General features: G+C 54.7%; 2 protein-coding genes across 4 annotated transcripts in view; one reads left to right on the top strand and one right to left on the bottom strand.

The window, feature by feature from the left end:
• The first annotated feature begins 689 nt into the window (after nucleotides 1-689).
• On the top strand, nucleotides 690-12,402 carry LFNG (LFNG O-fucosylpeptide 3-beta-N-acetylglucosaminyltransferase). Its single transcript, XM_075104870.1, has 8 exons — nucleotides 690-1,134; nucleotides 8,289-8,337; nucleotides 9,164-9,263; nucleotides 9,414-9,567; nucleotides 9,672-9,757; nucleotides 10,058-10,223; nucleotides 10,473-10,558; nucleotides 10,648-12,402. The coding sequence occupies exons 1-8, from the start codon at nucleotides 739-741 to the stop codon at nucleotides 10,712-10,714; spliced, it is 1,104 nt and encodes a 367-aa protein (XP_074960971.1). The 5' UTR covers nucleotides 690-738; the 3' UTR covers nucleotides 10,715-12,402.
• Nucleotides 12,403-23,704: 11,302 nt separating this feature from the next.
• TTYH3 (tweety family member 3) overlaps nucleotides 23,705-25,340 on the bottom strand; it is a 75,904-nt gene continuing 74,268 nt past the window's right edge. Inside the window, exon 14 of one of the 3 annotated variants that reach the window (XM_075104868.1) lies at nucleotides 23,705-24,965. In XM_075104868.1, coding sequence (XP_074960969.1) covers nucleotides 24,894-24,965 — 72 coding nt within the window. In that variant the 3' untranslated portion in view covers nucleotides 23,705-24,893. The remainder of the gene's footprint in view (nucleotides 24,966-25,340) is intronic. The other 2 variants (XM_075104869.1, XM_075104867.1) reach the window with 2 other exon arrangements.

The raw sequence follows: 25,340 nt of genomic DNA, 5'->3' as shown, positions 1-25,340 counted from the left end.
TTCCCAGATTTACCCACCAGGCTGGAGCTTGGTGGAAGTGAGAGCAGTGCTGTGTTTTTTGGGGGTTTGGTTTTGGTTGTTTTTTTAAATTATGCTTGGCCTCAGGAGAGACTGATGGGAAACTGCCTGGACTTTGGTCAGGCTGGTCAGCTTTCTGGTAACCTCTTGGACACGGCTGTGAGAAAACCTCGGTGCAGGGCTCTGGGAAATGACAGCTCAGGAGGAGGAGGAGGAGGAGGAGGAGGAGGAGGAGGAGGAGGAGGAAGGGGAACGTGCCCGTTGCTGCCGATGAAGCAGCGAGCAATGCTCCCGCCACGCTGGGGGCTGCAGGGACCGGCGTACCCCCACCCTGCACCCTGCCCACCATCCCCGGGGCCTCGATGGGAGGGAGGAAGGGAGGGAGGGAGGAGGCGGCGGCCTGCCCGCACCCCGCCGCGCACTCCCGCCCGTGGGCAAGGCAGGGCAGGGCGCAGGCAGGAGACGGGCAGGGGCCGAGGGGTGGGCAGGACGCGGGCGGGGGGTGGCGGAGAAGGCGCGGGGGGACGGCGCGCGGCTCGCGCAGGCTGCGGGCAGGGCCGGGCGCGCGCTGCCCACGCCCCGCGTGGGGGCGGCCCCCCGGTACGTCCCTCCCCGGGCGGGGCGGGGGCGGGGGCGGTTTAAAGGCAGCGGCGCGGCGGGGGCCGGCGGCGCGGCGCGGCGGGGCGGGTGGAGCGCGGCGGGGAGCGGCGCGGCAGGAGGATGCTGAAGAGCTGCGGGAGGAAGTTGCTCCTGTCCCTCGTGGGCTCCATGTTCACCTGCCTCCTGGTGCTCATGGTGGAGCCGCCGGGGCGGCCGGGGCTGGCCCGGGGGGAGGCCGGCGGGGCGCAGCGGGCGCTGCAGAGCCTGGGGGCGGCGGCGGCCGTGGCCCCCCCGGCGGCGCAGGGTCCCCCCGGTCTCCGCAGCTTCGCCGATTACTTCGGGCGGCTGAGCCGAGCCCGGCGGGAGCTGCCCGCCGCCCCGCCGAGCCCCCCGCGGCCGCCGGCCGAGGACATCTCCCCCCGCGATGTCTTCATCGCCGTCAAGACCACCAAGAAGTTTCACAAGGCGCGGCTGGAGCTGCTGCTCGACACCTGGATCTCCCGCAACCGCGACATGGTAAGGGGGTGGGGATGGGGTCGGTCCCCGCCGCCGGCCGGGGTGCAGCCCACGGGTGTCCGCTGCGGCCCCGCCATTCGCCGTGCGGGGCCCGTGCGGTGCTGTGGCCTGGCAAATGCCACCTTTCCTTTCTGCTCCTCCCGTATTGCTGAATAGGGGGTTTATTTTGAGGCTGTCCGGGCCGCCTGGAGCTAGCTGTGGTTTGGAGAGGGTGAAATGCGGTGTTGCAGGGTGAGTTTGGGGTGGGTGAGTGATGGAGGGAGCCTAACCTGGGCTCCTTGCATTCAGCAGCCCCCCAGAATGCTGCTGTGGGGTCCTTCCTGCTGAGCGGCTCCCATCGCAGAGCTCGCCCTGAACTGCTTTCCACTGGGGAAGCTGGGGCACGGTGTAGGGATGCAAACCAATCCACTGGTGCCTGATGTGGGGTCAGGTCCCTGCGGGCTGCGGGGCCTGGCTGCGGGTGAGGTTTGGCAGGGCCCCGTGAGGTGCCTGCAGCTGTGTTGCCCAAATCACACCCAGTTTGGCAGCCCATTTCTGGGAGAGCACTGGGCTATGCCGAGGCTCTCTGTGCCCTTATCAGGAGCTGGGCAGGACTGGAATGGCTGGGGGCTCTTGCAGGTCAGAGCAGGCTCACCTGTACTACAGCAGTTCCAGCTAGTTCCGTTCCTGACCTTATTGATGTCCTGCCCAGAGCTCTGGCAGTCCCTTACTCTGTCCTTCAAGTACTGAAGCAAATTGAAAAGGGGGAAAAAAAAAAAGCTGTTTCCTTAGGAAGTGTGCCTTGCCATCTGCCCCTAAGACATTTTTCCTATCCTTAGACAGCTTTTCAATTAAGTTATGCCTGGTCCTAACCTTTCCATCCTACTGTTTTCACGTGTTTCCTTCTGGCCTGGAATTGTGTTTCTTGTTTGCAAACTGGTTTTTTTTGCAAATTGGCAGTGGCTGAGGGGGAAGCCCGGGGGGGCAGGGGGTCTACGACCTGTCCCTGCCTCCTTCACCCCAGTCTGCCTGACCCTGTGGGGTCTTGGCTCCTGCAACTTGCCCCAAGCATTATCTTACTTACCCCCTGCCCTCCCTCCCGTGAATCTTGTCCCTTTTTTACTCAGGTCTCCTGGGCTTGGCAGTGGCTCTGCCGTCTCTCCCTGGTACAGTTATTTAATGGAAGTCTCTTTTATGCTCTGCTGCCACTGTGAGGGGGTGGCAAGTGATGGTGGGGGGGAAACGCTCTTTGAGCACCTACAGATGATCCTGGGAATGGCTGCTCTTTTTTTTTTTTCTCTCCCTCTTGTGAGCTTCGGCTTTCTTCTAGGTTTTTTGTTGTGCTTCGTTTGTCCGTTTGGATTCCCAGAGACCCGAGGCTCGGCTCTCACGCTGTCCCCCTGGGCAAGCTAACAAAGCCCCTTTTCTCCTGGCGCAGAGAAAAGGCTTCGCAGCCTCTTGTGTGGCACTTTCCATGGGAACGGGGGAGCCGGAGCCGGCGGTGTCCAGGTCAGGTTGCCTAGAGATGAGGGCCATGAAGCCAGGGGGGCCGCAGCCCGGCGAGGTGCCCGCCTGACAAGCCAAGCCGCTGAGTGACGGCTCTTGTACAGCACTTGAGGACAAGGAGCTGCCGAGAGAGTTGGAGGCGGCGCAAACTCCTGCAGAGCAAAACGAGGGCTGGGGGGTAGATATATGGATGCAGAGGGGATGAACCCACGCTGCTGGTGGTGACTGGCTCCAGTCTTCTCATGCTGACCTGGCCATCGTCTTAGGGAAGTTTTGGGGCACCCTGGGCAACCCCAAACTTGGCATCAAGTTGGGGTTTTTTGCCTGCAGAGTGCAGCATTGGTGCCATGGGGCTCACCTCTGTTGCTTCCCTGTTGGGGCTGTGTGGTTCCTGCATCCCCTCCTTGCCCGCCCCGTGGTTTCTGCCCCAGGAGGGTGGTGTGGTGACAGTGGCGCGCTGCTCTGCTCAGACGTCTCTCTTGGTCTGAGTCAGGCCTGTCTCTGCTCATCCTGTCCCTTCCTCACTCTTGTTTTGCTAACGGCACTCAGGCACGTGTGCTACCTTGCGATGCAGGGAAGTTCCTGCCCAAGGGCTGAGAATCCCCCATGCCAGATGCCATGTCTCTCCTTCCCCTGACCCTCCTCTCAAATCATACCCCAGCCTCCCTCTTGGCTGTTCATTAGCCAGGCAGCTCTTTGGGGAGGAGGGATGCAGGCACTGGCAAGAGGGGGTTAAATCCAGCAGGTAACTCCAGGCTGGACCCTGGCAGATAGGGGGAATAACTGTTGTCTCCTTCCTTGGCTTCTCTTCGTTCTGCCCACAATAGTCCCTGTTTCCTGCCCTCTGTCCCCCTCCAGACCCTGCAATGGGCACCCCCTTCTCCTTCCTGCTTCTCTCTGCATGGGGAGGGCAGATCCCTATTCCCTTCTAAATCTGCTCCCTTGCTTGCACAATCCAGGCCAGACACGCTGCTGTTAGAGGAGAGTTATGGGTTTTTCTCCTCTTTGCTTTGGGGAGAGTTTCCAGCTGTCTCTGTATCCTTAGGATGCTGGAGTGCAATCTGGGGAAACTTTGCACTTGAAAGAAAAGAGAGGGAGGAGGAAAATGGCCATTAGGCAGAAATCCTGGACCCAAGCAGAGTCCAAGCCCACTGGTTTCCTGCTGAGTCGGGTGATTTGCAGTGGCAGAGTTGTGTAAGAATCATCCCCCGACCCCAGGGCACCCCAAAGGCAGTGGGGCAGCTCGGCACATGCCAGGGTGCCCGCGAGGGGTCTGGGCTGGGCTGCCATCCCACCAGCGTGGGATCCGCTGGCTTCTTCCAGCTTGATGCGGTAATTGCAGGCTTTGAAAAATTCCTGCTCTGGGGGCAGAGGGAATGGGTTTGCCTTCCGGAGAGCATGCTCCACTGATGGTGGCTCCCAAATTTCTCTAGCACCTTGGCCAGGGTCCCCATCCTTGGGGTGGCTGCAGCAGAGCATGCCTGTACATGTGTCCCACTTGGGCTCCTACCAGAGTGCCTGGGTCCAGGGTGCTGCTCATCCCAAACCAGCTCCATGGTGCAGCTGGCTCCCCCCAGCCCTGGGCTGTGTGCCAAGGCCTGCTGAGCACTGCTGAACTCAGCTCGTGTGTGAGTGTCCCCCCGCCCAGGCAGTCTGTGTGGTTTTTGAGGATGGGGGCCCCTTAATTGCTGGCCCCAAATGATGCCACTGTCCTTGTCCATAAAAGCCCCGGAGCCGGTGAGCGGCGTGCGTAGAGCGCCAGGCGGGAGGGTGGGGGACCCTTGCTGCACAATGAGCTCATTGTTTGCAAGGAGGTTATTAAAAAATTATAGCATTTTAAAATTACAGTGGAGGATTCTTCCTCTTGCTGAAAGGAGCAGGGGGAGGAAGGGCCTGTGGCCTTGCAAGCCCCTTCCCCGCCTCTACGGGTCCCAGCCCCGGGACCCCTGTGCCAGCAGAGACCCCTACAATCCTGGAGAAAGCCACTGCCACGCGGGAGTGGGGACGCTGCCACCGCAGGGACACTTCCATTGCGCTGCTCCTAACCCACAGGAGAGGGGTGGGGATTTTCCCTCCTAACCCCACAGGCTGGAGGGAAAACATCTGCTGTGGGGGACACAAAGCCAGGCAGGGACCTGCTCTGGCAGCACCCTCACCTCTTCCCCAGAGACCCTTGCCCAGCTGGAGGCTGAAACCCCCAGCACCTCTTTGCTGCCTCCTGCACCAAAGCAGGGTGGCTGCTTTCCCCTTTTCCTTGGGGTGAAAGGGGCTGCAGCCCCCCCGGGTGCTGCATAGGTGGGTGCCAGGGTGCTCCATCCTCTCCCAGCACAGGGAAGTGAGACATGGTGCGGGGGCAGGATTTGTGCACCGCAGGGTCACGGGGGTGCCTGCCTGGCCGAGGTTCCCCTTTCTGGAGGGCGTGCTGCTGGGGAAAGTAGGGATGGCGGTGGGCGCGGTGTCTGCTGAGCATGTGTCACCCCTGGGATGCTGGCTAGACCGCTTGGCCAGGCAGTGGAGAGGGGAGCAGGATGACCTCAGGGTGGCCTCGGCTGGTGGGATGCCTTGCGCAGCACCCAGCCATGAGCAACCCACAAGCTCTGTTGTTGGAGGGGGAAATGAGTCACCATGAAAGGAGAAATGAAGGGGAGGGCAAAAAAAAAAAAAAAAGGAATGGGCCCTTCCCAAGGGTGAGGAGAAGGCAGGGGGCTGCTGGCGGCTGCCTGGCTCCTTGCAGGCAGCTGGGGGGGCTGACCCCATCCCAGCCATAGGGACCCTGGGTGCCTTTCGGTCCCCGTACGCAGGGGCCATGCATTGTACGGGGCTGTATGGAGCGGTGGCAGCTATTGTTCAGGAGGGATTTGGCATCCTGTGTTTCTTGAAGCTGCAGTTTTGAGAACAATGAGGTTTCCTGCAGGGGCTGGGGGGGGCAGTGGGCCCTTCCTCTCCTGCACCCTGCAGGAAAAGTTACTGTGTGGTGGGCCAAGAGGTCCTGGCACCCCTTGGTGCTACAGCTGGCATGGGGGCCAAGTGGGGGAGAGGAGGATGGGAGTGGGTGTAAGGGCTTTGAGTGCTTTCTGCCTAGGAGAGTGGTGGGGGCCTGGCCCTGCTGCTTTTGGGTCTGGAGATGGAGACTGGGTAGGTGACAGTTCAGTTCCCATGTCCCATCCCACTTACCCCACTGCAAACAGGGCACTGCCCTGATCCCCAGTGCCCTGCACTGGGGATACCAAAGGCTGATCCATGGTTTTCCCTTGTTACACCAACACAGGGTTTTCTTGTCCCTCATCTTTTCCTGGTCTGTCCCCTCCCAGGCTTGGCTGGCACCTCTCCTGCAGCACCCCCACCCACCAGCTCCCCACCAAGAACTGAAGACAAATTAATTAAAAAAAAAAATAGAGGCCTTAACTTTTCTAGTTTTAATTGTATTCTGTGGTGGGGCTGGGAGGGAGGTGGGGAACCTGTGAGGCCCTGATAGCCCCTGTGAGGTGACTTGCAGGGCTGTCCTGGTACCCAAGGTGCCACCTGGTCGACCCACACCAGGAAAATTAAGGGGGTGTACATGGGGAGAGGCCAGAGGGAAGATGCCTCCTTAGGATGAAGCCTTTTGGTGCAGGCAAATAATAAACAATTGTCCCTGTGGTCTATTTATAGCCGCTGAGCTGGAGGATTAGTTGTGGGGTTATTTTTGGAGTGGCTGAAGGCACAGTTGCTGGATGGCGTTTCTGAGCTAATCAAGCAAACATTTTCTGTCTCGCCTGTGTGGACACTCTGTGTTTCCTGCCTCCCGTGTCCCCCTCTGGTGGGGTGGGAGCCTTGGGGGACATGTACCAGGGTACCACATGTCTCTGGGTGATCGAGAAGGGGCTTGTGATGGGATCATCTTGAGCATCCTTGGATTGTGTCCCCCTGCTCCGGGCCAGCTTGTAACCTCAGCAACCACCTGACGCTTCCCTGAGCACCTGGGAGAAATGGGGACCAGCAGCAAGATGTTGCCTGGGGGTGATGTCCTCCTTCACGCACAGCACTGACCCTGTCCCACTCCAGCAGCAGTACATGTCCCAGGGACATGATGTCCATGGGCATCATTGGCTCTGTAACTGATGGGATAAGGTCCCTGTCCCCCAGCTGTCCCCTCTTCCTTAGAGGGCCCCTCATTCCCTAAACCTTTGCTCATGGCCTTCCTGGTCCATGGGGAGCTGACCTCTATCCCTCCCCAAAAGCAGGGCTGTGTATTTATCAGAATTTGCCTTCCCACTCCTCCATCCATTTTTCTTTTACTTTTCTCAAACCCAAAAGGCCACTTGTAACCCTGTCCCCAGAAACATGCCTTCCTCCCCTCCCATTCAGCCTTGCTGCAGATCTGGGCACTCCCCACCAGCCTCCCTGCTCGGGACCTGAGCAAACACTGGCTGGCCGGGTTAACCAGCGCAGCTGTATGCTAATGACTGCTGCTGCCCGCTTAACTCTCCTCTGCTGAGTAAAGTCAACCCAGCTATTGTACCCACCTCCTCAAACAAACCACAAAACCCCAGCGCGTTCCTGGGGCTGGCCGGCTGTGGGGTGGCACCCAGTTTCCAGCTCACTTGTAATTCATCGTCCCCAGTGCTTGGGCTCCATCATCCCCCCTCTGCTGCCTCCTGCCTCCCCCCCCCGCCCCAGCCCTTTTGTCTTTCTTCCTTTGCCCTTTTGTGCACGTCTGGTTTTTAATAGCGCTTGGCAGCTGGTTGTGGTTTCTCTCCTCCAGCTTTGTTTGCTGCCCGCTGATTGATGGCGATGCCTCCCACCCCCTGCTCTCTCCTCCTGCTTCTTGCCCTTCCCCAAATCCTGGGCCAACAGCAGCCCCCACCAATCTTCCTTCCTGAGCAGCATATGCCAGGAATTAACTGTGTAAATAGAGGAGCGCAGCCAGGCAGGCAGTTTGGGTGCCCAGGGAGGAGGTAGGTTGCTGCCTCGTACCATGGGGAGAGTGCTGGCGTGGGCAGGGAGGGATGGTGCCCTCCTTGGGGCTGGCGAGAGGCACCCACCGGCTCAGCAGCCCTGGGCAGGATGGGGAGCAGAGAGGAGCTGTGCGGGTGTTGTGCAAGTGGCCGGGGACAGCCACGTGCTGTTGACACAGGTGGGGACGCGGTTGGCAGCCGGTGCTGTGGGCAAACACACCTGCCTGAGCAGGGAGAGCTGCTGGGTGGCTGCTTTGGCATCCCTGGCCGCACATGCCGGCTAAAGTCTGAAGTCTTCTCTCAGATTGAGCTGTACTCTGTACCTGCTTGTCATCACCTGCTCCTCTCTGTGCACCCACCTGGTGCTGGGGACGGCCCTTGCATCGCCCAAAGTCCTTCTGCCTGCTGCTGCCCCATGGAAAAGGCAACAGGATGGGGATGCTCCACATGGGTGCTGGAGGGGGGCTGGGGTTTGCAGCCCAGTGAGGCGTGGTGTTGCGTGCCGTGTCCTGCCAGAATGGCTTGGCGCCCTTCTTGGTCTGAGGCTGAGCCTGACATGGGTTTGCCTGGCTTTCCAATGCCGCTTTGGGTTTTAGCGAGGAGGGAGAAGTGACCACCAGTGCCCAGCGGGACCGGTCCTATCCACAGCACTGCCCTGTTCTGCCAAGTCGTGCCCAGAGCTGTGTGGCCTCAACTCCTCAGTTCTCAAATGTGCCTTGTCTTCTCTTTCAGACCTTCATTTTCACAGACGGGGAGGATGAGGAGCTGAAGAAGCAAGCACGTGAGTCTGTGGCCCTTGTGCATTTGCATGCGTGACCTGGCCAGGTTCCCTGAGAAGCCCCCACCTGGGGAGCACAGCTGATGTGGAGCCTGCCCTGGGAACTCCGGAAAAAATGGTCAAAATGACACCTGTTAGACACTAATCTCAGGACCCCTCACCATTGGGTCCTGGGCTGAGAACAAGGCGATTTGTTTCACTGATGGTGCCTAAAGCACCCTCTGCCCGGGAGCCCCACCTGGGGACAGGATCTCTTCCCAGTCAGCCCAGCCCATCTCCTGTGTGATGCTGCTGGGGAGCATGATAATGGGGTGGGGTGCCTTTGCACCACTTTGTCCCTGGGGTAAGCTGGGATTGATGGGCAATGGGGCCAGGGTTTCATGGGAGCATTTCCCTGGCAGCCGCCCCCTGGGGCCAGGGTCAGCTCAGTCTATTCTCCCCATGCAAATGACTCCTTTTCAGGCTGGGAAGCGATTCCCTTTGAGCTAGGCAAGCAAATAACAGGTGGCTGCTGCTGGAAAGGGCAGCTGGAATAGGGCAGGATTTTGGCTATCATGTCCTGGGTGGAAAAGCTCACGGACATCCCCTTGATCCTGGGGCGGCTGGTGCATGGCTCTGGGATGGGCAAGGTGATGTAGGGTGGCATCATGCGTGGTTCATGGGATATGGCTCAGCCCTGGTGCATCTGCTGCATCCACATCCCTTGCTCATCCCTTCCCTTGTCTCATGTGGACCTAAAAGCCATTCCCCAAAAATTCATTCTGTTTGAGCAAGCAGGGAGGTGTGGGATACCCCAGCACCAGGCTTTGACCCCCGTCTCTTCCCACAGGAAATGTCATTAACACCAACTGCTCAGCTGCCCACAGCCGCCAGGCCCTGTCCTGCAAGATGGCCGTGGAGTACGACAAGTTCATCGAGTCCGGCAGAAAGTAAGCAGTGCCAGGGGCTGCCGTGAGGGACGGCGGGGCTGCGAGCCAGGGGGGAGGTGTAGGCAGAGGTCATTCATAGTTTTGGGGCCATATCTCAGCATGGGGTCTGGGGAGCTGCCCCAGCCCAGCGTGACACTGCTGCCACTGCAGGTGGTTCTGCCATGTGGACGATGACAACTATGTGAACGTGCGGACGCTGGTGAAGCTGCTTTCCAGCTACCCCCACACGCAGGACATCTATATCGGGAAGCCCAGTCTGGACCGGCCCATCCAGGCTACGGAGAGGATCAGCGAGAACAAGATGGTGAGAAGAGGGGCGAGAGGTTGGGGCTGGCTTAATTTGGGCTGGGGTTAGGTTCCCGGTTGGTGGGAGGAGGTCTCACTGCCATTGCTTCCCCTCTCTCGTAGCACCCTGTGCATTTCTGGTTTGCCACGGGCGGAGCAGGGTTTTGTATCAGCCGGGGTCTGGCGCTGAAGATGAGCCCATGGGCCAGGTAAGAGCATTGGTGTTGCTTTTCCGTGGGGACTAGTAATGGTCCCAGTGGGGCACAGAGCGGCAACAACATCTTTGGGGATGGATGTTTGACTGTGTCCTACCACCTTGCTCCCCTTGTCTTGCTGGGGTTTCTGCAGGGGGCTTGGAAACGATCTGGGAGGGACCTCAGTTCCCCCAAGTCTAACTTACTTTTAATCAGAGCTAGAGCTAGGCACGCACTGGCCAAGCCCAGACCCCATGGGGTGCCCACATCCCCCCAGGCTTTGCTCCTCTGCAGCTCCTCTCTGTCTCCCCGCAGCGGGGGCCACTTCATGAGCACAGCAGAGAAGATCCGCCTGCCTGACGACTGCACCATTGGCTACATCATCGAGTCTGTGCTGGGGGTGAAGCTCATCCGGAGCAATCTCTTCCACTCACACCTGGAGAACCTCCACCAGGTGCCCAAGACAGAGATCCACAAACAGGTATCCCTGTCCTGGTGCCCTGGGGTGGATGGAGGGGTTGGGGTGGACAGTACCATCGTCTGGTTTCATGTTGTCATGTAAAAATTGGGCATTGCAGCTAAGATACCGATTGATGTGCTTCCAAAATGTCAGTGGAGGGGCTTCTCCCATCAGCCCATCCCTGTGGGGTGATGCAGAGCGTGACCGGAGGCTGTGGGAAACTCTGTAGCCACATCAGCTGTTTGACCCTCCCGTGTTTCCTCCCCCCAGGTGACACTAAGCTATGGCATGTTTGAAAACAAGCGCAACTCCATCCACATGAAGGGAGCCTTCTCTGTCGAGGAGGACCCATCCAGGTGAGATGGGGGGACTCCATCCCTCCTGAGCCAGGGCACCACAGGGCTGCCACCACCCCCATGCTCAGCATCGCTCCTCTCCTCCGCAGGTTTCGCTCTGTGCACTGCCTGCTGTACCCCGACACGCCATGGTGCCCCGCCAACGTGGTTTACTAGGAGACGTGTGTCCCCTCCAACCTCGTCCCGAATTTCCCCGGTATCCGACGGGCATGCGGGACCTGCGTGCGGGTGTGTCAGTCCGGCCTCGCCGAGAGGCAGACGGACGGATGGACGTCGTTGCTGTGGTATTGCACAGTGTGTGTGTGTGTGTGTACTGAAGGCTGCTGTGCGGCCCCTTGTCCCCTGCCCTGCCTGCCCGGCTGCCCCTGCCCACTCTGTTTGGGACGGCAGGGAGGGACGGGTCCTGAGCACTTAACTGTCGGGCACCGCCGCGGCGCTGCGCTGGCGGGCCCCACGCCATGCGTGAGGAGCGACCGACCGACCGCAGTGCCTGCATGGCTCTGCCTCCCCCAGGCTTGCTTCTCCTGGTTTGTGTTTTGTTTTTTTTTTTTTCCCCTTTCAAATGTTAAGTTTTCTGGTGTGTGCCTCCCCCACCCCGCTCCAATATAACCCCTCCCCCACCCCATCCTCTCTCCCAGCCCCAAAATCTCAGCAGCAAAGCTCTGGCTCCTGATTCACATGAAGGGTTACCACCGAGTTTTGCTCCCCAGCTCAGCAGGCAGCAAAAGGCAGGCAGGGGAAGCCTCCCGGCCACAGTGAACACTGCTCCAGGGTGCTGCAAAGCCGCTGGGTGCTCAGCGGCTGCACTGGAGGGAGACAGTGGGGTGGGCTGCAAGCCAGCATTGGCGTTCGCTCTGTTTCCCAGAGCTCCCCCCATCTGGCCAAACTGTTGCCAGCAGCATTGATCTAGCGCTATTTATAGAGACTAATGTAAAGACTTTCTATAAATATGGGGGGTGGGAGGAGGGCTTTTCCGGAGCTGCCACTGTGGCGTTGGGTGCTGTGTTTGCACAGGGTCTCCCTTCAGTGCAGCCTCCCTGCCTGCTCGCGGGCCAGCCGCAGGCAGCGGGTGCAGGCAGGCTGAGTGCGGGCAGCCCTGCACCTTTGCAAAGGAGCACTTTGAGGTCCGGCTGGGGGCTGCGTGGATGTGTGTTCTCCCTCGCCATGGGCTGGAGCATCCTCCAGCCCTGGCCTGGCTGTGGGTGCTGCTGGGGTGGCCAGAGCACCCGAGAGGTGCCTGGCTGGCCAGGTGCCTGCCACAGGTGTGCAGTGATTCCCAGCCCGGCTGTTGCTCTCTCCCTTCTGGAGATCTGGGGAGGGAGAGGGACCCCACATCCCCCTGTGGCCACCCTGCCTGCCTCTGCCAGCCCTGTGCCCCTGGGGTAAGCAGGCTGAGCCAGAGCTGAACATTTCCAACCTGAAGCTGAGTGAAAATAGCCCATAATGGGTGCGTTGTAAATATGTTATTGCGCCAGTATTTTTTTACTGTGCCTTTTTTTTAAAAAGAAAAACCACATTGAGAAATATGTAGATTTTAAAATGCTTTTTATACATTTTCTGTGGATCGGAAAAAAAACCCCAACCTTCTGATAATCTGTTTAAGAAAGAAAAAAAAAAAAAATTGCGATGTCTTGTAACTGTCACTTACCTTAATTTATATGTTCCAGTATCTGGAACGTCACTCTGTGCTTTTTGTAACTAGGATGTGTTTAAAGCAGTAGATGTGGGATGGGGAACCAGCATGGACAGTGTGTTCTCAGGGACTTGAACCCGATTGCTGCCACGGGGTTCCCGTGGGAGCTGTCACCAATAAAGCAGCTTTTTTTGCTGACCACAGCCACCTAGTCCTGGGCTCCAGTGTCTCTTTATGGCCAGGCTGCGCTCACGAACACCCCTCATTCCCCCTATGGATGTTATTGCCTCTAATGAAGCTCTTGGGGATGCACCGAGGACGGTTTGCGCCTGCATCCTTCTCTTTTCCCACGGGTACTGGGATGTGCTGGCCATTTGCATCCCAGGGTGTGAGGGTCCTCTCCTCCTTCCTCTCCCCAAAAGGTTTCTGGCAGGGCTTGGCACTTCAGGCCTGGTTTTTCCCAGGCTCTGGGGTGGGAGCGGAGGCGGCGGGGGCGAGGTGTGAGCCGGTTGTTAGCAGGGTGCTGTTAACAGCCATCGGGCAGGCGTGTGCGTGGGAAGGATGAGCACCTTCCATCCGCGCCCTCCCTTTGCCCTCTCTGCCACTGTTTTAGCTGACACCAAGCACCCACCTGCCAGTAACAAGCCCCAGCTTTCAAGGGCTGGGGCAATAGCATTAGATCTGCCCCCTCCCCCGCTCCTAAAACCACCCCTCCTTGTGTTGCACTGGCACCAGCCCTCGCCTGCACCATCCTCTCCTCCCCCCACCTTCCTCCATACCCAGCATCTTTTTTTTTTTTTTTTATTATTTTCAAGGCACACTTACTTTACAGTTTTGCTTGAATCTCTCGGTTATCAGGGGTTGGCTGTGCTAAAAATACAGCCTCGCAGGAAGTCAGTGTGTGCTAAAGCAACACACACACACCCTTCAGACACCCACAAAAATCAAAAGTCCTCCAAACTCTGCAGCCCTTGGACTGGTGGGGGTGGAGTGGGGATGGATGCTCTGACTCCTGCCTCAGGAAACCCAGCACTGCCCTGACCTGGCCCATCCCCCTTCCACCCCCAAAAAAAACCCCAGGTACCCAAAAAGCTCCCTGGAGAAAGAGGAGGGTGGACAGCAATGCTGCCTTTCCCCAGCACACATCGATCTGGGCCAGCGACTGCGTGGTGGGTACAAGATTTGGTGCCCCTTGGCCCCCCCAGCGTGGGGTCAGCGAAGGGGAACTGTGTCAGGCGCAGGAAGCTGTGCCATCCGCCGCTCGCCCGCGTATTTTCCTATTGCTCATGAGGCTGCGGTTTCAGCAGCGCAGGCGCTTCCCGGCAGCGGTGCCGTCACACTTTCTGCAGGCTGGCCCGCCTGTGCCCCCCCACCCCGGGTGGGATGGGGAGATGCAGCCAGGACAGGGCAGCACCCATCTTGCCCCAGGCAGGGCTGGGTGCTGGGGAGCCTGTTTACCGCAAACACCCCAAATCTCGTGTTACGTATCCACCAAGGCACTGGGGAGCCGTGAGCTGTGGCATGGGGCTGAGATGCTGCTGCAAGGAATAGGAGCCCCTTGGCAGGGCTAAAGGCTGGGAGGTGCTCAGCGTGGGGCAACACCTGGAGGGGGGTTAAAAATAAAAATAATAATAATTTAAAAAAAAGCCAAAACCAAACCAAAACAAAAACACCCCATTGAGCCTTTGGGAGTGGGTGCAGGCTTGTCCCGCACATCAGGCTCCCAGCCTCTCCCTCCTTCCTCCCTACTCGTGGGCCAAAAAGTAAATAAATACATGCATTAATAAACAAAAGGAAAACAAAAGCAAAGCCTGCTGTCTCGCATACTTGGCGGGCTCATCAGGCCAGCCTGCTTTCATCTGTGCCCCAGCGCTGTTGTGGGATGTCCTGTTTACTCTTGCCAGCTCGCGGCAGCTGATAAGGCAGCTGTACCTTTTGGAGAGTGCTGGCGTCCTGTGGCGGGGTGGGGACAAGCCCAGCTTGATGGGGACACTGCTGCTATGTAGGGACCACTGCTGTTGACACCACTGTGTCTAAGGGATGCTCCAACACTGTGCCTGGCCAAAGGCTTTCCCGGTCCCTGGGTGGTTGCAGCATTGAGTGTAGCAAGTAACATGCTGGTTTAGTACTTTGTATTACACGCCCACCTCCTATTTTTTTTTTTGTTTTAATTTGCATTTGGGTCACTTGCTATCCTGGACTTCGTGTGAATCACTGCGTTCCCAGCCCAGCTGCAGCACGGGAGCGTTGTGGCGCAGCGACTTCTCACTGGGCAGCTGTGTCTGTGCGGCGATGGGACGAACACCCATCCTGGCACTGACAGCAGCGAGAAATATTTGAGACTCAGGCTGGGAGGGGAAGTTGGGAGATGATGAAACTTGTGTGGATTGGCTCCAAATGCCACTTCCAGCCGCTCTGACCCAGCAAACTGGAATATTTGTGGGAAATGAACATAAAAGCGTCAGAATCGCAGGGCCTGAGCAATGCATACAACACTCCAGCTGTGGCTTTGCAAGTCACCCTTCCCAGCGCTGGGAGAGGAGAGTGCTGGGTCCCCGTGGGGGACATGAGCTGCACCCCACCATCTCTGTGCAGCTGGAGGCCATTAAATCCCCTACTAGCATCCTCTGTCTCAGAGCGAGGGGCTGCAAAGCCCTGTGGCTGCAGGGGAGCTGAGACACAGCACCGGGATGTGCAGGGCAGCTCCCCCGGAAGCTGCTCCCAGCCATCGCCCACATCCCCTTTATTTTTTCACCTTTCTCCTATTTCCCACCCCTGCATCACCTGCAGGTCGTTAAAAGAAATACTCCCCAAGACCTCCAAAGTTTCTTTTCCACTTCCTGACTTTTAAGACCAGCCTTGAATCAATCAAACCCAATTTTCTCCCCACGGCCTGCCCCAGGGCTCCCAGCACCCGCTGCTTCTGGTCTGCCTCAGCCACCCAGTGGGGCCAGCTCTGCTTCTGTAGTCATTCGGCAAGCCAAGAGCAGAGGAGGTGACCTGAGCATCTTGAAAGCAGCTGATAACGCTTCCCATGGCACTGCCCAATGAGAGCCATGAAGCCATGGCACTGCTGTACAGCCCCGCTCCTAACCGCTCCGTCCTCCTCCTCAGCGGATGTGCCTCCCTCCATCTCCCCAAACCAGGAGGCTGTACCAGGAGGCCGGTGCCAGGTCTGTGCCTCTCCCTGCTGAGGGCAGGAGCCTGAAAGCAGCAGTGACACCACACAGCAAAGCAGTGGCACCACAGTGGTCAGTGCCGGGTGATGGTCTGACCACGTCTGCATCAGCCCAAAGGGTCCCTCTTTGGTTAGGGGGACACAGGAGGGGCTGTTGTGTTAGGAAACCCCTTTGGGAGCCGGGGCCGTGCTGGCTGCCTGCCCAAGCAGCTCTCCACTGGCCCTGGAGAAGCAGCATTTGGAGCAGACTATGAGTGACTGGGTGATTTATGGGGTGCAAGCACCAGGTCCCATGGTGCTCAGCTGGTGGGAAGAGGAAGCGGGTGGGAGAAAGACTCCAGCACCAGCATCTGCTACACCTCACAGCATCAAGGGAGCTGTGCTTCCGCCCACTCCCCTCCACGGACTGGGAGGGATTAAAAATCCCTGAGCAGGGATTTTTGCTGAGGTTATGGTGAGAAACGCTGCCTTCTCCAGGCAAAGACCTTCCTGCCTGCAGCCAAGACAAATTGCCCGGCGGTCCTGCGTGCAGCAATAGAGACATCAGCTACAGAAAAAGTCCTTCCGCTCCTGCCACCACCCGTCCCTTCTCTGTCATGCTGAATGCAATGGCACGAGGGCATGGCACTGCGACTAGTTGCTCTGTCGCAGCAGCTGGACCGGCTACCTAAGGTGGCTGCACCCAGGCCACCTCCTTCCCTGCCCAGCCACCTGAGCCAGCGAAGGCTGCCAGCAAATGTGCCGGGTGGTCACATCCCTCCGCACCACAGTGCTGTGAGCCACAGAGCTGGCCCAGGCAGGGCTACAAACGTAGGCTGCAGGGGAGTCCTGCTGAGCCCTGGGGCTGCAGCATGGCTGAACGGGCCCAGGGCCAGCATCATTATCTCTCCCCTCGCCCCTCTTGTGGCTGCCTCTGCTTGCAAACCCTTCCAACTGCCAAGAGCAGGACTTCAGCATCCCCATGTGGTCAGACAGATCTAAGTCTCCCTTCCTAGGCTTTTCTTTCAAGCTGACAGACCAGTGGGCACTCAGCTAGCTGTCCTGGCCACGCTCTCAAGTGCAAGGAGAGGCCATGACCTCCTGAAAGAACACATGGTCTGGCAGAGTGGGACAGGGAGATGGGGTCATTCCTTGGGGACAGGCATGCTTCAGAAGGAGTTAGAGGAGATGAGCTGCAATTTCAGCTGCCTTCCCCAGACACATGATGAGGCAGAATCCTGATGAGACCCTACCAAAGGAAAGCTGTGACTCCAGCTCTCAGGTGCATCCAATGGAAGACGCTGCGCAGATCCAAGCGTCAGCAGCAGCAGCAGATGCTGCACGCACAGTGCCACGTTCAGCAGAAAACATTACCTGTAGCACAGGCCATTTCCCACCCCAAGAGGTGACAGGAGGTGGGGACATTTTGTCAGTAACTGCATCCTGGAGAGCATGCTGCAGCCACCAGCTCTGCCTGCCGTTTTTCCAGCTGCCAACCCACCGACAGCTCCAAGAGGCAACACTCTTGTTAGCACAGCTCAGCACACCACAGGACCAAATATATTTGAAAGCATCACCCCAGGGCTTCCCTCCCTGCCTTATCTTAGAGGACAGAGATCTAACGGACCACTACTGAAGGCTGATCAGAAGGCAGGGTTTATTCAAACACATACCTCACCCTCCCCTCTGTTTTCTCCCAGCTCTGCATTGCTCGGGAGAGAGTCCTGCCCTGCTCCTGCTGGGACAGGGAGTGGTGCAGCAGGTTGAGCGAAGCCCGCGGCTGCTGGGGACAGCTGGCTGGAAAACATTGGGAAAGGTCACCAGACAGGTGGCCTTCACATGTTCCCATCCCTGGTGGGAGTCTATAAACCTGGTAAAACATTTACATGCTGACTCTGATGGGGACTTTATTTCCCTTCAGGCCATCAGACTCCCTTGACTGCTCCAAGCCCTTTGCACCAGAGAGCAAGTTTAATCATCTTAGATCAGGGATGAAGATGGAAAACATGGGTTCCTCCTTTAGGGGGAATGGAAAAAAAAAAAAAAAAAGAGGGGAGGCAAATCTGTCAATAATTAGTGAAGGAAGGAAACCTGGTGTCTGTTGAGATTCATGGCCATGAGGGTGGAAGGCAGCAAAAAGCCTTCTGTGATTCCGCACTGAACCAATGGGCAGGACTTGAGAGCAAGAGTGTGGGTTTCAGCCATAAAAACACACACAGCGCTTAAAAAAAAATACAGCATTGACAAAGACAGAGTTCAATTATTGCTTAGACCAGTTTGGCCTTCCAGGGAAACAGGACATACCTGTGCACACACACTCCCATGGGGAGCGGGGCAGAATCAGGGGCACCGAGGAGGAGGGTGCCCAGGAGCCCAGCTCAGGTCACAGGGCTGCAGGATTTGGCCCCCACTCCATGGCCTTCAGACTGGCTCTGGACTTTGCAGTGCCATCCAGGACCGCCAGCCTCGTCCTTGCAGCATCACCGGGTAGTTTAGGAGCTTTCTGCTTTAACCTGCAGTCAGATCAAGAGCAGTCAGCACTGCTGTCTGCTGTCACCAAACCCTGCCAAGGGGATTTTCCATGCCCTTTCCCACCCCACAGTTGTTTCGTCTTCCCCAAAAAGCCCACACTCCTGCCCGCTTCCCCTCAGCCCTCATCCTAGGGGTCTAGTTCAGGCATGGGGGCACCTGGCAGCAGGAGATGCTATTTCACTTTCCCCCAGTTTGGTGGTGGGGAGTTTCCCAAAGACCTGCAGCTGGTAAGCGATGGGCTGAGGTCAGGAGCAAGAACAGCGCAGGAGACCAATCCCTCGATTTGACTGGCAGGATCAGGCAGAACACAGATCAAGGGAATTACAGGAAGGTAATGGTTTTAGTTAACTACTTGATAGAGATGTGGCAGAGTGGGCCTGCGATCAGAGAACAGTACAAACGAAGAACTAAAAAGAAACCCACAATAGCCCAGGGCAGAGCCGAGAAAGACGAGCCCTCACTGAGCTGCACCAGCTCCCTCGTCTCCCCGCGTGACGCTACCAAAGGCACATATATACATTTCACTGCCTTCTGAAGAGGGAAGCCTTGGCAGTGGCTGAGCTGGTGGTGTATCCCGCATACCGCTTTGCCACGCCTTGTAATTCTGCTGGCGAAAATGAACCGCTTGCATTCACTGGTGCTCCGGCCTAAGCAAAGCAGCAGAGGGGGCTTAGGGGGGTATCCCATGCCATGACACCATGAACAGGGTGAACATCTCTACAGGCTGATGTACCACAACTGCTCCAGCATCTTCTGCAGCAGTGCCTGTAGCCCCGCAGAGGTCCCCGGTATGAGGACAGCCCCACAGCAGGCACAAGCCCGGCTCCATGCCCCCATCCAGGCTCGCCCCACCAAATCTCACCCTCCCAGGCTCCACAGACCACTCAGGAGGGGTACAAGCCACATAGTTTCTAAAGCAGGATTAGTGCAATTTCCCCTGGATGACATGACATGTCTGTACTGATTATTTTTCTTCAGAGGTTCTTTTGAAGCTGTCCATTTAAACTTTAACAGTCCAGTCTGCAACTTGGATTAGAAATCACAAAGTCTATGATTTCTAACAGCAACCAGATCAGGCTGAGACCCACAAGTGAAGGAAGAAAGTAGCCCTGTTACTACCTGTGCCCACGCTTCACCTCACGTAGCAGGAGCGACACTAATATTTGGTTTCTGTAGTACAGGGCACTCACACCTATTCCTTCCACTCTCTACTAGCTATTAGACTTTATGGCTCTGTTACCCATCCTCACTTCATGGATCTACCACAACATATAAAAGGTAACAGAAATTCAGGCAGGTTCATGAACAAGGGGAAAAAAGTGAGAAAATAAGAATCAATAAATAGGAACAGTAGTTTTAAACTGTTTATTTTTAAAACATGAAACCCAAGCTGAATAGAAACCACAGAAATTACATTTAGGTTTTTTGTTTAGTATTTGCAAACCAAAAAGTTACAGTAAAAAATAGCTACATTACAATCAATAGAACTACAGAATTAAAAGTAAAGATACAAAAATGGGCTCAATCCTCTTTAACCCTCACAATTTAAAAACATTTTGGGTAAGTGCAGGAACACTTGAAAGAAACTAGCAGGTCCAAAGTTTTAAAAAAAATTATATATATTTATATATTATATATGTATATAAAGTGGTATGATATACAACCATTATGGTTAAGAAGAAAAAACAGAAAAGTTACAAAAAGGCCAGGTACATGTTCACCATTAGGTTTCTGTGCACAGTGTCCAAGAAAATAAACTTCTCTCTGAATGATGTGAATAAAACTCATGGGGCCTCCCGTTAATAAGGGACCTGAGGCACGTGACGTGATGGCTGGGCAGCTGCACCCAATGCAGAGGACAATGAAAGAAATGAAGCTTTTCTGGGACTTCAGTGGCTTCCTGGGCAGAGGCCACTGGAGAAGTCTTGGTGTGAGATTAGAGGAGGAACTGGAAGGAAGGAGTTGGGAATTGCATAGTGAGGAGCAATGTGGTATCAAATATGCAGAGCACCTAAGAGCTTCATGCTACAGTTATCCTCTTCAGGAAATGAATATTTTAAACTTTCTGGTTGTACATCAATTTATGTTCCACTTCGTTCATGCATGCAGCCGCAGGGGCTGGGTGAGCACCTGGGAGCTCCAAGCCACCAGTAACCCATCCCTTCTCTCTCCCAGCTGGGCAACACGCTCACCATCACAGCTCAGCAGGAGATCCCACTCCCCCCAAAAAGCACAGATCACTTGCTAGCCATCTAGGAACTGCTACCAAAACATCCCACACTTCTGCTGGGCCTCCTGGAGTGACAAGGGAAGCCAGCCATAGCACACACACAAATAATTTCTAGAAAAGGGGAGTAGGCTGTGATGAAAGAAGCCACCTGGTTAAAGGTACAGATTAAGTCTTGTCAGGCCTCTTCTCTCAAGGCATTAGATCTAGTCCTTGGTAGCTCCCTGGAGGGCTTTTCCCCTCCCACCCAGAGATGTTCACTGAGTTATACTACTAGACTTCTTGAGTTGGGGAAGACCCTGGCTTTTCCTTGGTCCCCAGGCAAGACGTACTTCAAAGACAGCTCCTCTCCCTAGCTAAGGGAAAACCCACCCACCTCATCTACTCCTGACTCAGGTGGGGTGGCTAGAATCGACAAGCCAAGACACTTCTCTCTTCTTCAAAGGGCTCAGCATGGTATTTCAGTTGCTGCTAGAAGGAAGAGAAGGCGGGACCAGAAGTGAAGCATGGGTTTAACTCACACGAGTACCTGTACCTTGCTCTTGCAGGTATCCACCCACTCCTACCTGCTATCACCCTGCAGCACCCAAAGCTCTCATAAGCGATGGCTAAGCAGGCCCCTGAGAAATAGTTTACTCAGAAAGGCCAAACTTTTCATGTATTTTTAGGGAGCTGCTACAGAAATCCTAACTTATGCTTACTTAAAACCCCATGCACTGTGTCCCCCTCAAAGCACTCAAATGAACATCCTTGCATCTTGGCTGAGATGACTGTACACAGAAAATTAACACCTATCAAATGAAGAAAACTTAAAAAGGACAGGAGGGGAAGGGGGCACTCCATCCTTCACATTTGGATACATGGATGCACACTAAAAATCTTAGCTTGAACCCTTTTATCAGCACATAAAATGAACTCAGTTTAATAATACATACAGGATACAAACACTACAGTTATATTCCCAAGACAGCACAAGAAATTCACAGCCAAGTCTTGTTTCAATTTCCTTTACAATTACAATGCAGTCTTGAACACTGGACACAAGAGTCCAACATGCTATTTACATTTCACATTGTGGAGATGTTTGTGTGCTTGGAAGAGTTCTCAGTTCCAAAAGAAAGCGTCATTCACACATGATGATGCAGTGGAAATAAACCAAGCCAACCAGACAAGCCAATGACCACATTTGTGCTTCTGAAAAAGTAACATGAAGTGTCTTCACTGATGCAGTCACCTTCAACCAGACAAGCTGCCTTCCATTTTGCAGTCGGCGAGGTGTCCAGAGGCCATTCTCCTCTCCCCTGAATTCTGGACCCCCTTGCTAGCAACCAGTAACATAAGTAATGTTCCCATAAGGTCAACTGGGACACACCAAGTGATATGACCTTGGCATTTTGTCACATTAAAAACAGAGACACAATGGAAGAGAGAGAAGTCTCTACAGCTTTACCTCCTACAGCTTGAAGAGTTCGGACTCCCTCAACCATGAATGCCATCTAGAACAGATGAGTCTTCGCCAGATAGCACCTGCTGTTCACCCGAGAGGGAGGCACAGAGTCTGGGAGATCTTGGCTTTCAAAAGTCCACTCCTCAGACAAAATGTGACCATATGGATGAGGCTGATTATGTTGCAGCCATAAGAATAGGCAAAGGCCATCTGTTCTTCAGCAGATCTGTTCCGACCAGCCTGCAGAAATGCCACACTGTTGCTCAAGGTTCCAGTAACAAAAAAAAACAACCCCAAAACAAAAAGTAAGTAATAATAAACCGAAAGAAACCCATTTGTCTGTGTTTTCTATCCAGCGCTCTGCACAGCATGCAGCGGGGCAGCAGAGTTCCAGGATGCTTTACAAAAGTGCAATATCCATGTCAAGTAAAGGAAGTGCTGGCTGGACAAAGGTACACAGCTCACACTGCAGTCATGTTACGCTGGCCTCCAGAGAGCAAAATATTATCTCCGTAACATTCTTTCTGGTTATATTTTGAAGTCACAGAGCACATCTCCACATCTGTGCCTTGCTGCAAGCCCCAAACATTGTCAGAAGTTGTTCTGGGTGTTATGAGTGGCTATGCCAAACCTTGGAAGGAAGCGGGTCAAGGTGGCTGCTCCATTAGACGCTGCTAACAAAAAAGCATAGGCTCGCTCCCCCATTATCCCTGCTGACACAGACAATACCACTGTGACAATTTAGATCCAACCCAAAGTGCAGTCACATGCATATTCAGGATGCATTCTGTATACAGAAATGTCAATATACAGAAGCACTTTTTTCACGGGGTTTCCCACACCCTCCAGCCTTCAAAACACTTGCCTTCAATGAGTAGGACCAGGCCACAGATTTTAGGGAGCTCCCCTAAAATTGATAGTGTAAGTAGCAATCCGATCACATCCTTGCAAGGAGAGATGATGGCAGAACAACTCAGTCTTGATAAGGATTTTATGGCTCTTGTTTCTTTCTTCCAAGCGAGGGGAAGGTTCAGCTCCCCCTAGATAGCAGTGGCATGCTTTGGGCCCTGCAAGCTAACCATGCCACATGCCTGCACACCCAGCTCTCCCAGTAGGCTTTAAGACAGGGTGGAGAAAGCCTGGTGCTCATGAGCCACAGTGTCCCTCCATACCACCTGTGACTATATTTCCCTGCCCTTGTTATTTGATAACAGAGAGGTATGTTTCAGTGTGAAGCCCATCAAATGTGTCTGAAAGGGCATACTCAGTCCTGAGCAAGAAAATTCTGCTTACAGAGATTTATGGTGAAGTGTGAAGTTTTCTCCAAAACCTTCTCTTCCCATCTGCATGGTGGTGCCTCCTCCCTGTCTCTCTCACTCCTTTGAATGGCAACAGCTGGCCTACAGCGTTTGCAGCCTATTAGTGGTTTCTATCCTAAGAGGAGTCTCAAAGCTTGCTCTTCCACAGAGCTGGTACCATTTTACAGCAGATACCACCATCCTAGTTAGCTACCTGCTAGGAGCAATTGCTACCTCACTGCAAGAAGGCAATTGACTTGAGTAAAGGCAGATTGGTAGATTCTGTGCCCCATACAGCAAACGTGGGTGAACAGACATCAAGTCTGAACATCACTGAGGTGAAGACTAACTGCCTCTGCCAATGGCTCAACTCCAGTCTGGGAGACGTCTCCCCCTTTCTTTACTCTGCCAGTTATTTAATATAATGCTCAGCAGCTACACTAAGATGCCCCTGGTCAGAGGTAAAAGGACAAAAAAGGAACATCGTAGTTGCCCTACTGAAAGGGCAGTACTCAACAGTACCTCCCAAGAGGCAGTCTCCTCTTTCAGTAGGAAGCTGTCAGCGCCCTTCAGAGCACTGCTCTTCAGTGGGAAGTACAGCACCAATGGAGGATGTTGCCCTCTGCAGGCACACAGCTGCCCTTTGCAAGCCTTGTTCTGCCCTATGTCTAGAAAAATGCCTTACACGTGCCTTAATATGGTCAGATAGTGGTTAGCAACATGCCTTGAAAAACAAAATGAAATAAAATAGAATAAAATAAAAACCTGTTCTGACAGTCACAATACTCTCCAGATGTCTTTTGGGTTTCTGATTCTGGAACACAGAAGAAGATATACTGACGATCTTGTGAGTTTGTTAGGAACAAGGTTCCGAAAACTTCTTTCAATGCCAGTTCAGCAACCCTGTGCTGTGAATTACGATTTTTAAAAAACAAACACAAACCCCAAAACCCCAGAAAAGAAAAAGTCCAGCAGAGTCCACAGGTCACTCCTGCAGGGAAAGCTTGCATTTGCTAAAAATCTATTGGTGCTTCCAGTCTCCCTTGCTTTTGCAAGCTGACTCTCCCATAAGATCTAGCATCAGAGAGCTGAAACTCCTTAGTGCAAAAATACCCCCCATAAAGTCTTTTCTTTGAAAAAATTTGGCACCAAGTAGGTGTCTGGCTCCTGTTTTTATCTGTGTGTCAGCCTCATAAAGGCAGCACCCAGAATTCCATCTACAAGTACCTGGGCTTCCCTGATAGAGCAGAGAGGTCAGGTTCAGAGCAATGGACAGGGTAGTTGACTGGTGCTGGGTCCCCCCGCTCCTCCTCGAGGATTCACATGCTAGATACAGTGAGAAAGAAAAAGGCATTTTCTTAATGGATTTGTTTTTTTTTAAAAAGTTATCCAGGGTAGTGGAATGGTTTGCTCTAGAAGAGCCCCAGGCTCCCAAACTACAGCAGATATGCAATGACGCCATGAGGCAGGGGTTTCCCTCCTCCCTCACACAGGGCACCGGACCAGAGGACTCCCCCAAAACGCTGCATCATGCATTGACTCAGCTTTCCCTCATTGTATACTAGAGTCACAGACCCCAAGCCTTTGTTTCTTCAGTGTGTGACAGACCGTTGATCCCACCGCAGAAGCGAAGATCTACCACCATCTTTCACCAAGTCCCTCTAGGGAACAGAAGGGGAAAAAGAGGGGCAGAAGATATTCACCAACTTTTTCTGATAAGCTACTCTGATAAAGTTGGCCGCAGGCAGGTGCACCCTGTTTCTTGCCTGGGCACTCTCAGTTGCTTGCCTGCACGTGCTTGCTCTCTCTCGCGCATCGGGTACAACAAGGTAAAGGCTTAAATTCGAAAGGGGCTTCCACTCCAGTGAGCAGGTACCAGGTTGGAGGGGTGGTCTGGACTGGAGAAACAGGAGGAGCTGCACTGGATTTTGGGCAGAACAGCAGGATTGTTCTACGAGGACAGCACAGGGGCACAGCAGTTGGCACATTGTTTAGTCTGACTGCATGTGTGGGTTTTTTTTTTTGCTTTTGCTTTTTCATTTTAATGCACACTGCCAGCATCTGGACGAGGTTGGTTGGTGGCGAGGTATTTGGCTCTCATGCTGGAGGTGTACTGGAGGAAGACAAGACAAAAAAAAAAAAAAAAAAACAGAACAAACAGAACAGAAAAGTAAGTCAGGATGACTAATGTAAACACAGAACCACAGATTACGACCACCTCCCAGCATACAATGGTCTGTATTTCCAGTAAGCATATCAAGGAGCTGCTGCTGCCCTGGTCTGACAAGGAAAGTTTCACAAGCCACTGCATAGTCAAGTCTGAGTTACATACTGTCAGCCTGCTGCAAGGATGCTGGCCAAGTCAGTGCAGATGGGCTAATGATTTATCCAAGCTCTCTACAGAGAGGGAAATCCAATAGTCATTGAGTCGAAATACACCAATCTTGGCCTGGGAGAAGAGCGCGAAATGGAAAAGATGCAGATGTAA

The sequence above is a fragment of the Phalacrocorax aristotelis genome, chromosome 10 (assembly GCF_949628215.1).
Source record: "Phalacrocorax aristotelis chromosome 10, bGulAri2.1, whole genome shotgun sequence".
In the NCBI taxonomy this organism is placed as follows: domain Eukaryota; kingdom Metazoa; phylum Chordata; class Aves; order Suliformes; family Phalacrocoracidae; genus Phalacrocorax; species Phalacrocorax aristotelis.
The sequence above is the reverse complement of the archived record's forward strand: the minus strand, read 5'-3'. Positions and strand labels throughout refer to the sequence as shown.

What these genes read in the sequence shown, in the direction of transcription:
- LFNG (XM_075104870.1), top strand. Translation starts at nt 739, where the DNA reads ATGCTGAAGAGCTGCGGGAGGAAGTTGCTCCTGTCCCTCGTGGGCTCC. An exon ending in TCTCCCGCAACCGCGACATG is followed by an intron (nt 1,135 to 8,288) that starts GTAAGGGGGTGG and finishes CTTCTCTTTCAG; the next exon opens with ACCTTCATTTTCACAGACGG. An exon ending in GGATCAGCGAGAACAAGATG is followed by an intron (nt 9,568 to 9,671) that starts GTGAGAAGAGGG and finishes CCTCTCTCGTAG; the next exon opens with CACCCTGTGCATTTCTGGTT.